Source organism: Pristis pectinata, chromosome 1, assembly GCF_009764475.1.
Source record: "Pristis pectinata isolate sPriPec2 chromosome 1, sPriPec2.1.pri, whole genome shotgun sequence".
In the NCBI taxonomy this organism is placed as follows: domain Eukaryota; kingdom Metazoa; phylum Chordata; class Chondrichthyes; order Rhinopristiformes; family Pristidae; genus Pristis; species Pristis pectinata.
Window position 1 is genome coordinate 55,175,814 of NC_067405.1, and position 16,747 is coordinate 55,192,560.

General features: G+C 44.6%; 1 protein-coding gene across 1 annotated transcript in view; it reads right to left on the minus strand.

Moving 5' to 3' along the window:
• Nucleotides 1–1,259: 1,259 nt before the first annotated feature.
• stat4 (signal transducer and activator of transcription 4) overlaps nt 1,260–16,747 on the minus strand; it is an 85,917-nt gene continuing 70,429 nt past the window's right edge. Inside the window, exons 20-23 of the mRNA XM_052027795.1 lie at nt 12,302–12,441; nt 3,023–3,214; nt 2,461–2,527; nt 1,260–2,377 (exon numbers count right to left, since the gene is read on the minus strand). Coding sequence (XP_051883755.1) covers nt 2,245–2,377; nt 2,461–2,527; nt 3,023–3,214; nt 12,302–12,441 — 532 coding nt within the window. The 3' untranslated portion in view covers nt 1,260–2,244. The remainder of the gene's footprint in view (nt 2,378–2,460; nt 2,528–3,022; nt 3,215–12,301; nt 12,442–16,747) is intronic.

Genomic DNA, 16,747 nt, shown 5'->3' on the forward strand with positions numbered 1-16,747 from the left:
GAGAAAACATGTTTCCCAAGAGTGTCCGTTGAAAGTGGTTTGCATTGCAAATATTTTACACAAGGAACTGAGAAGGAAGGTGAATAGGCACAGGAAAAATTGTAAGGAAAGGAAGATTGTGCACTTAATTATCAAATTCTAAATATAGCTCAGTCACTAAACACAGTCAGGTACTTAATGTAAAGCACACTTCAGTAAATTCTAACCAGGTTGTCTGTTTAATGCACTTACAAAACAAATTTGTTGGACATGTGCAGTGACATCAATTAGGATTTTTTTTAAACCATGAATGCATGATATGAATATGTCTTGGGGCCTAGCTGTGGGATGGTTGAGAACTGATAGTTAAGGCTTGCCTGAGTGTTACTATTTATTATGTACAGAATTTCTTCTTGACAAAATGTAAAAAGTATCCTTTGAATGGCTTTAATCAGATTTATGAACAGAGTATCAAATGTTCAAAAAGAAGCAATACAATTGATTCAACATTTATAATTCAATAACAAATATTTTTGCTCAAAATTATACTGTAGAAATGCAAATGCAAAAACAGTGAATGTTAAAAATTCAAGAGGTTGGGGGTGGGGGTTGTGTGGAGCTGATGCTTTTCATTCAAGTGTGTGTAATATTAAATAATGTTGCTCAACACTGTAATCACTGCAGGACAGATTTTTTTTTAAAAATTGAAAGTGCAAGATGACTTAAGATTTTATTATTGGTATTTATAAAAAATTTGTTTATAAAAATTTGTAAAAAATACTAAAAACATAACTTAGAGTAAATGAAAACATAAGACGTAGGAGCAGAAATTAGGCCATTCAGCCCTCAAGTCTGCTCCGCCATTCAATCATGGCTAATTTAGTTTTTTCCTCTCAACCCCATTCCTCCTGCCTTCTTCTCGTACCTTGATGCCCTTACTAATCAAGAACATATCAACCTCTGCTTTAAATATACCCAATGACTCGGCCTCCACAGCTGTCTGTGGCAATGAATTCCACAGATTCACCACCCTCTGGCTAAAGAAATTCCTCATCTCTGTTCTAAAGGGACATAAAACATGTGGTGACTTTAAACTCACCGAATGTCAATTTATCATCCATAAAAGCACTAATCAAGTATACAGCTTCAAGTATATTAATCAGCTACTATTTAGTTAAAAACTATAAAATCAAATAGGGTATGTTATTTCTTATGAAATAATAATGTCAATGAGTAATATCCCATTCATATTGCCCAGTTCATGTGCATTATTTCAGAATCTCTGGATTTGAATCATAAACAAAAGTGACCTGCACATTTCATATGATCTTAGATATTCATGCATTTAGTTAAGAAAGTTCCATTTCAGCGGTACAATAAGTTAAAATACTGTTGCGAATAAAAACATAACTTTTAAAAAAACATACTAAATAAACAAAACAGATCAGAAATGTAACAGGGGAAAGTACTGTTGTACCATCCTTTTCAAGGTCACTATCCAAATCTACTGCAATCTGCAAATGTTAACATGCAGAAGAAAGGCTTTCAATCAAATATGCCAAGTATGAGTATAGCACTAAACAAGCCTCAAATATCCTTTTAAATAATGGATTCCGTTAGAACTTTAATTATGGGGTAGAAGCAGCCCAGAACAACATTTCTGATTTTATTTCTACACTCAGTTCACTATCCCTTGATATAAAAATAGGGCACAGAATAAGATAAACCTCTATTTTCTCCTAGCCCAATCGTAATTTTAGAACCTTTAATGAGATTCTGTTGTTACAGTTGATGACCACATCACAAATGTGTTGATTAAATGAAAGATTCAATGTTACTGTAAAGATTATTGCTACATAAAGATATTATTTTGCAACCTTGTGGTCAACATTGCCCTTTGCTCTCTCATAATACTAAAAAGTGGCCTTGGATGGTGTGGAGTTCTGGCCTTGTATTCAAATGGTTATGCATAGACCTCCTTGTGTTGGGCTCAAGACAACCACAGCAAGTGTAGCTGCCACTGCAACTTGGATCTGATAAATGGTCACTGCACTGTATGAATCTGGAATGCATATCTACAACCGCAGTTGCAGAAATTTGCATTATTATATGTTCAATTCATAGTCTTGCTTAATTTTCCACAATACTCTGTTATAGAAAAAATCTTTGACTTCCCTTGATATTAAATACTATCAAAAATGTGTAGGTTATATGGAATTGGCCATATGAGATATTGTGAATAGAGTTCTGCAGATCAGCTTCAAATCAAATCATTGCTTCAAAACAAACAGCGGTCTCGATTTCTGCTGGACTCAGCTGCTGTTTCAGTTCAGCATATACTCCTGGTGACATTGGAAGTAAGTCCGATGAAGAAACCGGAGCCGTGGAAGCATTTGGACTGAAAAATACAACAAATTAAATGGTTACCGCAACACATTAATTTGTTAAAAATGAATAAATCAATTGGCTGCTCGGACTTACAATTCAGAGAATGGGATAAACCTTGAGGAAATGTAGCCTTTTTTCTCTGTCTCCGTAGGTTCAGAAACTGTTTAAAAAATACACATTAGTTCCAGTATTTCATAAAGTTTAAATGTTTATTGTTTTACTAGGGCTAATTGCAAATTTTGTAGAGTGACAAAATTAATGAACTTCAATTTTTAATGCATGAATTAAAGGCATATTTATTTGAAGAGGGGTAAAGACAATGTAGTAGGATACAGGAATTTTCAACAAAGCACTAAAAATAGGGCACAGAATAAGATAAACCTCTATTTTCTCTTAGACCAATCATAACTTTAGAATCTTTAATGAGATTATATTGTTAAATTTAGATACATGGAAAATCTAGCACCTTTATTAGTGCACTATAACCAAACAGGCAAAGCTGATGTGTTGAAAGCCTTTAATCAATGATTTGTAAAAGGGAAAAGTGGCAAAGTTAAGTCAGTTATTTCCTGACTTGGTTGTTAAACTAACATAGCTAATTAAGGACACTAGCTAATTATTGCTTTCTAATATTGCCAGTAGTTGTGATACTGACCTTCTTTTGGCTTATTATTGTAATGCTTCCCAAAAGCTTTATCCTTTGGAATATCAGGATATAAGTACTGTAGTGGGTTCTCTGGAATATTCTCAGCCACCATTACTTTGTAGTCACGGATAATATCAGGCAAAGGAACTGCTAACAACTGGCTCTTGGAATAAGGTTCCACTGAGTGAAATTTCATTTCCCCTGAAATAATAATAAATAAAAATGATGCTCAGATTCCTAACATAATGCGTCATTAAAAATGAAATAAAGAATCAATCACATTCATTTTACCAACCTGATGTACATTTCTACAAAAAGTTCTAAAAGGATCATCGGGAAAGAGTAGAAATCCTTCAGGGTTTAAATCATTAAAAAAAAATAATCTAATAGTATCAAAGGAAATGGTTTAGAACCCTTTTATTGCTTATGAAATAATTTACTTGCTTTGAGAAATGGCACAATTCACTTAGTTTATTAAACAATTATACTGTACTGTGGCGATCCACCTTCGATGCAAGTGAACCGGTTCCGAAGTCGGTGCGCACGTCGGCAGACAGGCCAGCCACACAATGGCGCTGGGCCTTCGTCTTCAACAGCGAGGGGAGAAAGCCCGCGCGCGGGAAGAGGTTCAGTTGGCGCACCTCTGACGTCATCGCTGCACATCGAGCGCAGGAACTTAACTGCTTAAAAGCCAGCGCGGCAAGACTCGAATAAACCAGTCTTGAGTTCAACCCATCGACTACGTGTCGTTATTCCTAGCTCAGTGCGTAGCCCATCGCTACGTTGGTGACCCCGATGGTCCAGACGGGATTTGGACCGAAGATGATCGACTCTTCATCTGTTCATGCAGTTTCACTGAAACTGCCACCCTTCTGGACGCTGCGACCAAGCAGAGGCCCAGTTCCAGATTCGGCAGATATCTTCTGATCCCACGTGTTACATTACGTGGTGAGCTCCCTTGACCAGGAGACAGCCGCCCAGGTTGAGGATTTCATACAGTCACCCCCGGAGGAAGGCAAGTATACAGCATTCAAAGCGCTGCTCATATGGACCTTCGGCCTCTCATAACAGGAGTGCGGTGCCCGCTTGCCGCACCTGGATGGTTTGGGGGACCAGCCGCCGTCACCATTAATGAACGAGATGCTGGCCCTGGCTGACGGACACAAGCCCTGCCTCATGTTCGAGCAGGCGTTCCTAGAGCAACTGCCTGAGGACATATATCCGCTACTGGCCGATGCAGATTTCAGTGACCCCCGGAAGGTAGCGGGCCGGGCAGACATGCTGTGGAAGGCCAAGAAGGAAAGCGGGGCGTCCGTCGGCCAGATTACCAAGCCACGTGCCCAATGCCAGGACAGACCAAGCCCAGCAATGGAGCGCACTCAATTCAGAGGCAGGAGTGAGGAGGACACTGTACAGTGGTGTTTCTATCACCAGCAGTGGGGCGCAGAAGCCCGCCGGTGTCGCCCGCCCTGTGAGTTCTCGGGAAATGCCAAGGCCAGCCGCCGCTAATGGCTACGGCGGCTGGCCACCAGGACAGCCTCTTGTACGTCTGGGACAAACAGCTGGGACGCCGCTTCCTGGTCGACACCGGAGTGGAAATCAGCGTCTTATCCCCGACGGGGTACGACACCCGCAACAGGGAGCCGGGACCCACCCTGAGGGCCGCAAATGGCAGCACGATACGCACCTACGGCACCCGCACAGTGCAGCTGCAGTTCAGCGCCAACCGGTTCACGTGGGACTTCACACTGGCCGCCGTGGCCCAACCACTCCTGGGGGTGGATTTCTTGCGAGCTCACAGCCTACTGGTCGACTTGCACGGGAGAAGGCTGGTCCATGCCAAGAGTTTCCAGACGTTCTCTTTGGGCGAAGCCAAGTTGCCGGCCCCACACCTGGACTGCATCACGCCGTCGGACAACGAATTCACCAGAATCCTGGCAGACTTCCCATCAGTTCTGGCACCGCAGTTTATGGCAGCCATAGCCAGACACGGAGTGCAGCATCACATTCCAACCAAGGGACCACCCCTCCATGCCCGCGCACGACCGCTTCCCCTGGACAAGCTCCGCCTGGAGAAGGAGGAGTTCAAGAGGATGGAGGAATTGGCGATCGTATGGAGGTCAGACAGCCCATGGGCTTCCCCCCTACATATGGTGCCCAAAGCAGCCGGGGGCTGGAGACCATGCGGCGACTATCGTCGACTGAACGAGGCTACAACCCCAGACCGCTACCCCGTGCCGCACATACACGACTTTGCAGCAAACCTGCACGGGGCGAGCGTCTTTTCCAAGGTGGATCTCGTCCAGGGATACCATCAAGTCCCGTTACACCCTGAAGACATCCCCAAGACAGCACTCATTACCCCATTCGGCCTGTTCGAGTTCCTCCGAATGCCGTTCGGCCTGAAGAATGCCGCATAGACGTTCCAGTGGCTAATGGATGCGGTAGGACGCGACCTGGACTTCCTGTTCATCTATTTGGACGACATCCTCATAGCCAGCAAAAATCGTCAGGAGTATCTGTCTCACCTCCGCCAGCTCTACTCCCGCCTGGGTGATTTTGGCCTCACAATCAACCCGGCCAAATGCCAGTTTGGACTTGACACCATCGACTTCCTGGGCCACAGGATTACCAAAGATGGGGCAACGCCCCTGCCCGCCAAGGTAGACGCAATCCGCCACTTTGCCCGGGCCCAACACAGTCAAAGGCTTGCAGGAGTTCGTGGGTACGGTCAACTTCTACTGCCATTTCCTCCCCTCAGCAGCCCGTGTCATGCGCCCTTTGTTCACCCTGATGTTGGGTAAAGGCAAGGACATTACTTGGGAAAAAGAGGCCGTGGCACCTGCGGCAACCCGAACTCAAGTACAGTGTTCTCGACCGGGAGCTGTTAGCACTATATCTGGCCATCCGACATTGCAGGTATTTCTTAGAGGGCAGGCCGTTCACCACATTCACGGACCACAAACCGTTGACCTTCACGTTCACGAAGGTGTCTGATCCCTGGTCGGCCCGCCAGCAGCGACATCTGTCCTACATCTCCGAGTACACGACGGACATCCAGCATGTCTCAGGAAAGGACAATGTCGTGGTGGACGCAGTCTCCAGACCAGCTATCCAGGCCCTGTCCCAGGGGGTGGACTATGTAGTGCTAGCGGAGGCACAGCAGGCAGACGACGAGTCGCCCAGCTACAGGACCGCAGTCTTGGGTTTGCAGCTGCAGGACTTCCTAGTAGGCCCAGGTGGGAGGACCCTCCTGTGTGACGTGGCTACCGGCCAACCTTGCCCCATCATCCCAGCAGCCTGGTGGCAGCGAGTTTTCAACTCCATACATGGTTTGGCGCACCCATCCATCAGGACAACTGTCCGGATGGTCTCCAGCAGGTTCGTGTGGCACGGCCTTCACAGATAGGTCAGTGAATGGGCCAAAATGTGCATGCAGTGTCAAGCAGCCAAGGTGCAGCGGCACATCAAAGCCCCATGCAGCAGTTCGAACCCACCCACCGGAGGTTCGACCACATTCATGTGGATATCGTGGGGCCCCTGCCAGTGTCGAGAGGAGTGCGGTACCTCCTAACTATGGTAGACTGGTTCACGAGATGACCAGAGGTGGCCCCGCTCACTGACACCTCCGCTGATTCCTGCGCCCGAGCGCTGATCACAACCTGGGTAGCACGCTTCGGGGTACCGGCCCACATTACCTCTGACAGAGGCGCCCAGTTCACCTCCCGCCTGTGGTCGGCCGCGGCCAGCCTGTTGGGAGCATAGTTACACCACACTACTGCCTACCACCCACAATCGAATGGACTAGTGGAATGTTTCCACTGTCACTTGAAATCGGCTCTCATGGGCCACCTGAAAGGGCCTAACTGGGTGGACAAGCTCCCCGGGTCCTGCTTGGAATCTGCACAGCACCCAAAGAGGACCTGCACACCTCATCGGCCGAGCTGGTGTATGGTGCACCCCTGGTCGTCCCAGGAGAGGTCCTACCAGCTCCAAGGGGGCAAGAGGAAGAACCCGCGGCAGTCCTGGACAGACTACGCAAGAGGCTCGGCAACCTGGCCCCTGTACCGACTTCACGGCACGGACAGATCCCAACCTGCATACCCAAAGACCTGTAGGACTCTAAGTTTGTATTTGTATGGAGGGGCGCACACTGGACACCACTACAGCGGCTGTACAAGGGGCCGTTCAAGGTGCTCAGGAACAACGGCTCCACGTACGTTCTAGACATGGGGGGAAAGAGGAGGTTATCACGGTGGACCGGCTCAAACCAGCCCATGTGGACTTGGCGCAGCTGGTCGAGGTTCAGGCTCCGCGGCGCAGAGGCAGACCGCCCAAACAGCGACTGATCCAGGCTGTGGACTTTGGGGGTTTATCGCTTGTTCTGGGGGTGGGGGGGGTCATGTAGCGACCCACCTTCGACGCAAGCAAACCGGCTCCGAAGTCGGTGCACGTGTCGGTAGACAGGCCAGCCACAAAATGGCGCTGGGCCTTCTTCTTCAACAGCGAGGGGAGAAAGCCCGCGCGCGGGAAGAAGTTCAGTTGGCGCACCTCTGACGTCATCGCTGCGCATTGAGCGCAGGAACTTAACTGCTTAAAAGCCAGTGTGGCAAGATTCAAATAAACCAGTCTCGAGTTCAACCCACCCACTACGTGTCATTATTCCTAGCTCAGTGTGTAGCCCATCACTACAGTACTATAATACCTGTACTTAGCCACTTCTTGTGTGGTTATAGATTAGTTATCCTAATTTTAAAGTACATAAAAAACTTTTCATGCTGAGCTTAAGTTGCCTTAGTAGCTTTAAATAACTACTAATTCCTGTTCAATCTATAATAAAACAAAGGAAGCAATCCTTTTAAATCAAACTATTAGGAAACTAGCAGATTCATTTGAAAATCTTAAAAACTGTAGATGCTGGAAACCTAAAATAAAAACAGAAAATGCTGGAAATACTCATCAGGTCAGGCCACAAATGTGGGAACAGAAAAAGAGTTAACATTTCAGGTCAAAGACCCTTCGTCAGAACTGGGAAGGAAATAAAAGCCTGTTAAGCTGCAGGGACAGTGGGGGCAGTGGGTGAGGTGGGGACAGAGGGGGATGTCTCTAAGAGTAAAACCAGAGTGATCATGCAGATAAGCTGTAAGCAAGATTATCTGGTCAATGAGTGAATGGGAGCAGTTGGAAAGTGAGAATATAGACAGGAAAACATTGACAAAGGAACCAATGCAGAGCAGGATGACAGGTCAGGCGGGGCATGTCCCCCACTTTCAGTGAAAAAGAAAAAGAACAAATAGGGGAAATAAACCAAACAAGCTGAGCTAACATCACAGACGAACAAGTGATACAGACATAGAAATCAAATTACCTGAAGTTGTTGAGTTTAATATTGACTTCAGAAGGCTACAACATGCCCAGACAGAAGATAAGGTGTTGTACCTCAAGCTTGTTTAAAATTGTGTTTAATAATTATTAAACACAATTTTAAAAATAATAAATAATTCAATAATGATTAACTATGAATTTAATTCCCCAGCTCACTCCCACTCTGTCTTATCAGTCTGTGACCTGTACTAATACAATGAGGCCCAAAAGGTGTTTGATAAGATGCCACTTATTGGGTTTGTCATCAAAATTGGAAAAAAATTGGTTAAAAAAGAACAAAATCCTGATAAACATGCTGAGTGTTATAAGTAGAGGCACAAGTGCAAAAGCAAGGAAATCCTGATGAATCTTTCTGAAACACTTGCTTTGCCAATGTTGGAGTACTGTGTCGAGTTTTGTGTGCCACACTTCGGGAAAGATATATAGGCTTTCGAAAGGCTGCAGAAGTCATTCACCAATATAATCCCATGGATGAGGGGCTTTAGTTAAATGGATAGATTAGAGAAACTGACTTTGTTTTCTTTGGAATGTGGAGACTGTGAGGAGAATCTGAGAGAGATATTTATATTCGTGAAAGGGAATAGACAGAGTAGATAGAAAGAAAGTGTTTCCATTCATGGGGGGGGGGGGGTGAAGACCTCAGGCAAAGGAGATGATTAGCAAAAGAACATTAAGAATAACATTTTTACGTAATGAGTGGTCAGAGTGGTTAGGGTTTGGAATGCACCTTCAGGGGCGGTAATGGAAGCAGGTTCAATTGTCACGTTTAAAAAGGGAGATGGATAAGTATCAAAGAAAAGAATTTGTAGGGCTGTGGAGAGATGCCTGGGGAGGGGATTACTCGATCGCTTTTACATAGAGCCGGTACAGATGTGACACGTTGAGTGTTGACCATTCTCTGACTCTGCATTTGTTCCAGTAACAAAGGCTGTCAGCTCCATGTTTCAGATACATTTGAGTATGCTATCTGAATAGTAATCTTGGTCTAATTACCATTTAAAATATATATATATATGTTGGATATTTTTCAGGAAACAAATTTTTCAACACTTTTGGTGTCACAGGGATGGGCTTCAGACCACAGAACTGCTTTAGCATTATCTGTCCATTCTACCTTGATATTACCTGACATTACCTCTGCCTCATCTGTTGAAACCCTCATCAGTGCATTGGTCACCTATAGACTTGATTAATCTAATGTGTTTCTGACTGGACTCTCTTGATCCACTCTCCACATAATAATCCTGAAACACATCCAGATGCCAACTTTTGCACCAGGTCGCATTTAACTTTCACCCCGTGTTTGCTGACCTCCACTGAATTCTGTTCTCAAACAGCACCTCAGTTTTAAAGTTTGTATCCTCGTTGGCAAACCCCACCTCGCCCTCTTCCCCTCCCTTTCACCATCAAAGGTATAGTCCTGTCTAGTCTTTTAAATCTCCAAGATGTATGCATTCTTGCAATTCTGGCTTTGATCATCCCTGAATACCTGAGGTGAAGCTAAATAGTTTGTTTTGTATCCTTATTTTTATTAATATTGACATTCTTATTAATTTACATAAGTATCTTAACTAAATTTATCGCTGTTAGGTTAATGATTTGGTAACAGATCATCCATTATCTTTCATCTGAATCGTGAAACAGGCTCTGACAGCTGAATAGCATACTCCCCAATTCTTGTAAACTTCTAGAAATGTTATTATCAATACCATGTTTAACAGAAGAATTATAGCTTCTATCACCAAAAAATACAGGTAATTCAAGTGTTTTCAGCATGTATTTCCACCCAAGTTTGATCATGCTCCAGTGATCCAAAATTTATCACCATTCATGACAGTGGGACCACCTAAGTGCTTTGCAGCCAATAAATCACTTCTGAATTGCAATCATTATTATATCACATCAAACATACATCGTCGACCACTGCTGAATCCAGATACAATCTCAATTTAACATATTGGGCTAGATTGTTTTTGATCCAGCCCATGCCTCACAGTCACCCTGAACTTTAGTAGCCTCAAGGCCCTCCATGCGTCAAATGCCTCACTGCCATGGCTGTTCATTGAGTGGAAGCTAACCACTGGTAGTGAACAGGCCTCAGGCAGTGTCAACTGAGGCCCCGCCCCCAAACTGACGGCTCATGCCAAGGGCTTAAGGGCATTTTAGAAACAATTTAAGCTATTAAAAACATTAATTACTGCCATTGTTGTTGTAATGCTGAGGGGTCAGATGCAAAATGTATCTAGCCCCTCAGTTCTGAGTAAGTAAGTCCAACACTCTGGTTAGGTAACATTACAATCCAGCCCATTACTTTTCAATCATTACTTTAATATTCACTGTTTGTCATGTACAACAAAAAGAGGAATTTATTTTTATGGAAACACAATAATGATTGTAACCGCATTTTGAAATAACCTTATATGTAAAGCTCTTTCACTAAATGTCATTAATGGTTTGATGAACAATGGGGTTTACTGGAGGATATGCACACAAATTTATATTTTACTGGCTTTAGAGCAGCATGTGGACAAGTGAATGTTTGCACGTTTCCATGACTTCACATTATATATTTTTTGTATAGGCTGTTCAGGGGTAAGGAATGGGTTCCATTTTTATCGATGCCCATAAATCAATTTTGTCCATAAATCAGAAAATGCACAAAAATCACTCAATATGGTAATCATACCTCCACAGTATTGAAATTAATAGCATCAAAAGCACATAAGACCAATTTGAAAGAACAATTCAGTTAAGTGCGAGGTGTTGCATTTTGGAAAGTCAAATTCAGGTAGGACTTTCACAGTGAACAGCAGTGCCCTGGGGAGTATTGTAGAACACAGGGACCTTGGAATACAAGTACATGGTTTACTGAAGGTGGAATCACAGGTAGACAGGGTGGTGAAGAAAGCTTTTGGAGCGCTGGCCATAAGTCAGGGCATTGAGTAGAAAGGTTGGGAGGTCATGGTGCAGGACGTTGGTGAGGTCACATTTGTGAGTATTGTGTTCAGTTTTGGTCACCCTGCTATAGGAAAGATATTACTAAACTGGAAAGAGTGCAGAAGAGATTTACAAGGATGTTGCCAGGACTTGCGGGACTGAGTTATAGGGAAAGGTTGAACAGGCTAGGACTTTATTCCTTAGAGCATAGGAGGCTGAGAGATGATCTTACAGAGGTGTATAAGATCATGAAGGGGTGAATGCACTCAAATCTTTTTCCCAGGGTTGGGGAATCAAGAACTAGAGGGCATAGGTTTAAGGTCAGAGGCAAAAGATTTAATAAGAACTTGAGGGGCAACTTCTTTTTTTTACACAAAGAGCAGTATCTATGTGGAATGAACTGCCCGAGGAAGTGGTTGAGGCAGGTACAATAACAACTTTCAAAAGACAGTTGGACAGGTACATGGATTGGAAAGGTTTAGAAGGTTATGAGCCAAACACTGGCAAAATGGGACTAGCTTGGATGGGACATCTTGGTTGGCACAGACCAGTTGGGCTGTAAGGCCTGTTTCCGTGCTGTATAACTCTATGACTCTAATTATTAAAAGTGGAGAGAGAGAGGAAACTAGTTCTGCCATTTGTTGGAACGAACATATGTATGAATGTCAGACTTCTGAATTTGACAATAGTGGGGGAGCTCATTCGTATGTGCGGGTGTCTATCAATCAGGTGTTCATAGCCCAGGTACGGCCTGCAGGTGATTATTAGGGAGGTCTAAATACCTGCTTGCAATTTCCCACCTCCCACATCAATTTGCACAAGTTTACTGCTTAATTCATGTTGCTAAAAATTCCAGGATGGTGGGCAATTACCTTTGTGGAAAAGGGGAAAGCCAGGTTGACTCACAGAAAAGGAGACTATAAAAGATATTGGCTGACCAGAATGGAGAATCTATTACCACCTCACCGTTTTCAGATCGATCCACCCAGGTAAAGGTAATGGCACCATCCCTGCTGCTTTCACTGAACCGCAATAAAAATGTGCCAGATGGTTTATCTTTCAGTAAAGTACGTTCCTTCTCCTTACTCACAAATCCCACAATGTATCTGAAGAAAGAAGTTAATTTAGAAAAGGTTACATAATAATGTTATTTCACAATCTAAAGTCTAAGATTATTTCCTTTTTAAATACATTTTTTGTGCAAATTTCTTTTCCCTCACTCCTCTCCTGCACATCTATTTGGTCTGGCCCTGCAGCATTTTTATGTTCTTGTTATATTTCAGGAACAGTCAATTTAATGACATTGTGTACAGTCTGAGTGTGTCCAGTTTCGTGGGTGCTATAATAAAGGAAGTCGTTGTGTTTTCATTGTGCTTGTCAATAAATATACATAAATAATCACAAGTATAAGGGCTAAACTGTCAGTGTTTACAGGTACCTGCGCTATCAGGAGACTACTGGTAACTTACCCAGCTGACCATTCTGCAGGTATGAGCAGCATCTAAAGGTTTTCTGCAAGCGGTATCCCACTGAATCAGGAGGAGGCCAGTTAGCCCTTTGTGCCTGTGTGGAATTCTGAAAAAGCAATACAGCTCGACTACTCCCCTCCCAATCCCTGTAGTTTTGCATTGTTTATTTTGTTCTAGTCCAGATTAAATTTCCTTTTGAGAGTCCCAATGGAATCTTCTTCCACCACTCTTTGCTTAACAATTGTTACTTTAAAAACAAAATTGGTTCTTTTTCCGGTCTTGTTAAAGCTGTGTCCTCTGGTTTTCAGTCCTGCTGTGAATTGTTCCTCTCTGCCTGCACTGCACGTTAATTAAAACACGCCATTGCATCACCCTTGACTTTCGCTGCACTGAGAACAGTCTCAGCTTCTCCAGCCTTTTCTTGAATGCAAGTCTCTAATTCCAGCTGAGTCCCATGCACTTTCAGCAGGTGCTCCGAACAACTGTCAGAGGAACACAACAGTGCGAGGATTTAATGTGGAGTCAGTAGGATCACTCCTCCTTCCCCAGGCCCCAAAGTTCAAACATCTTTTCCGGCATTAGGCTTCATTGTTATCCTTTTAGAATCATTGGTTTGGTTGCTAGGCGATTGGTGATACAGCATATTGCAGCCATGTGCAATAAAGTTTTGAAACAGACGTCAGACTGCTGTTTTGCATATGAAGGCTGCCTGATATCAGCATCAGGCACCCAGCATGGACATCTGCAGAGTAGCCTGAACCAATAAGGCAAGCTATGGATTTCAACACACCCTTTCTTCCTCCAAACCACACAGAACTCTTGGGTGTATGTAAATGAGCACAACATAATTTATCTTCTAGTCCTTCATTCACCCAGTAAAAACAAATGGTTTGAAGGTCGGGAGGCATGGGATCCAGGGAAACTTGGCTGTGTGGATTCGGAATTGGCTTGCCCATAGAAGGCAGAGGGTGGTTGTAGATGGAGCATATTCTGCCTGGAGGTCGGTGACCAGTGGTATTCCACAGGGGTTTGTTCTGGGACCCCTGCTCTTTGTGATTTTTATAAATGACTTGGATGAGGAAGTGGAAGGGTGGGTTAGTAAGTTTGCAGACGACACAAAGGTTGGTGGTGTTGTGGAGAGTGTAGAAGGTTGTCGAGGGTTACAACGGAACATTGATTGGATGCAAAGCTGGGCTGAGAAGTGGCAGATGGAATTCAACCTGGAAAAGTGTGAAGTGATTCACTTTGGAAGGCCGAATTTGATGGAAGAATACAGGGTTAATGGCAGAATTCTTAGTGTGGAGGAACAGAGGGAGCTTGGGGTCCAAGTCCATGGATCCCTCAAAGTTGCCTCGCAAATTGATAGGGTTGTTAAGAAGGTGTATGGTGTGTTGGCCTTCATTATTTGGGTGATTGAGTTCAAGAGCCGTGAGGTAATGTTGCAGCTCTATAAAACCCCGGTTAGACTACACTTAGAATATTGTGTTGAGTTCTGGTCACCTCACTATAGGAAGGATGTGGAAGCTTTAGAAAGAGCACAGGATATTTACCAGGATGCTAGCTGGATTGGAGAGGATGTCTTATGAGGATAGGTTGAGCAAGCTAGGGCTTTTCCCTTTGGAGCGAAGGAGGATGAGAGGTGACCTGATAGAGGTGTACAGGATGATAAGAGGCATAGATTGAGTGGTCAGCCAGAGACTTTTTCCCAGGGTGGAAATGGCTAACACGAGGGGGCATAATTTTAAGCTGATTGGAGGAAAGTACAGAGGGGATATCAGAGGTAAGTTTTTTTTTACACAGCATGTGGTTGGTGCATGGAAGGTGCTGCCAGCTGTGCTGGTAGAGGCAGATACATTAGGGACATTTAAGAGACTCTTGGATAGGCATATGGATGATAGAAAAGTGGAGGGGTATGTGGGAGGGAATGGTTAGATTGATCTTAGAGTAGGCTAAAAGGTCAGCACAACATCGTGGGCTGAAGGGCCTGTACTGTGCTGTATTGTTCTGTGTTCTATATTCTAAATTTTCCTACGAGTAGTAATGCAGAATATTGGTGACCTGAAAGGAGGTTGTATTTTCAGAGTAAGTCAACTCATTTTAGCGTGTGTCTTAGGTTGTATGGTCTTATTCTCTAATGTTGAAATGGCCTAATATGGCTGAGCAAACGTCTCCTAATAACAAAAAACTGCTGGAGGAAGTCAGCGGGACAGGCAGCATCTGTAGAAATGGACTGTCAATGTTTCAGGTCGAGACCCTTTTTCTGGACTGAAAGAATAGAAGGGAGATATGTCAGTATAAAGAGGTGAGGGGAAGGGGTAGGGTAAGAGCTGACAAGCAATAAGTGGATCCAGGTGAGGAGGAGGGAGAGGTAGATGGAGTCAGGTGGGCGAGGAAAAGGTGAAGATAGTGACAGAGGCTGAGAGGTGATAGATGGAGGCAACAAAGGGCTGCCAATGATGGAATCTGGAAGGAAAGGAAGGTGGAGCATGGCACCAAATAAAGGAGGTGGGGTGGGCAGGTGGGAGCAGTAGGGGGAGGGGAGCCAATGGGATTGTATGCATGACGGGCAGATGGGGTAGGTGGGGACAGGGGAAAGAAACTGGGTAATAAGGGGATGGGGGACCAGGCAACCACTTTGCTGAGCACCTGCGCTTTGTCAGCCATGGCCATTTGGAGCTCACTGATGCAAACCATTTTAATTCCCCTCTCTATTCCCACATTGACATGTCTGTCCTCAGTCTCCTCCACTGCTAGGGTGAGACCAGACACAAACTAGAGGAACAGCACCTCCTATTCCATCTGGGTAGTCTACAACCTGACGGCATGAATATTGAATTCTCCAATTTCAGGTAACCTGCTCCCCCTCCCCTCCCCAACTGTCCTGTCCCTTTCTCTCTTTGAGTTTCACCTTGTAGGAGTCAGGACTTGGAGCAGCAGATTTGAGAAGAGGTGAGTCTGCGTGTTTGTGTGTTTCACCTTGCAGGAGTCTAAAAGAGGCACATTTGCACATTGTTAATAGTTGATTGGCTCATTGGCTAGTTAACAGCAGCCAATAAAAAGAAGTAAGGGTCAAGCAGAGAGGCCACTGTGTGAGTGTGCCAGTGTTTGAGTGGCGAGATGAGGCTTCGGCGAGAAGAGGCAAAGGCTAGGGAGTTGGCGACTTGGAGCAAGAGCAGGAGATTTGAAATGAAGTGAGTCTCTTTGCTTGCTTATGAGTTTCACTTGCACGAATTTAGGAGGTAAGTCAACTAATTGTTAGTTAATAGTTGATTGGCTAATTATCATCAGCTAATAAAAAGTTAGGGTCAAGTGGAGCAGCCATTTTGAGAGTGAATACCAGGCTTCAGTGAGGAAGGCAAGCAACACTAAAGTAAGGTGAGAGAAGGTTCTTATTTACTTCTTCTGTCTCTTTATTTTCCCTCAAAGTTTTTTAGTTACGGCAGGTGAGCTCAGACCTGTGTCATGCTCCTCCTGCGCAAGACTACATGTGCGGGAAGTGTGTCCAGCTGCAGCTCCTGACAGACTGCATGATGGTATTGGAGCTGTGCATGGATTCCCTTTGGAGCATCTGTGATGCTGAGAATGTTGTGGATGGCACGTTCAGTGAGTTAGTCACACCACAGTTTAAAGGCCTAGGGAAATATAGGGAATGGGTGACCAACAGGCAGAACAGTAGCAGGAAGGTAGTGCAGGAGTCCCCTGTGGTCATCTCTCTCCAAAACAGATATACTGCTTTGGATACCATTGGGAGAGATGGCTCATCAAGGGAAGGCAGCAGTAACCAGGATCATGGCACCATGATTGGCTCTGCTGCACAAGAGAGCAGGAAGAAGTGGCAGAGCTATAGTGGCAGGGGATTCCATGGTAAGGGGAATAGACGGGAGCTCCTGTGGCCACAAATGGGACTCCTGGTTGGTGCGTTGCCTCCCAGGTGCAAGGGTCA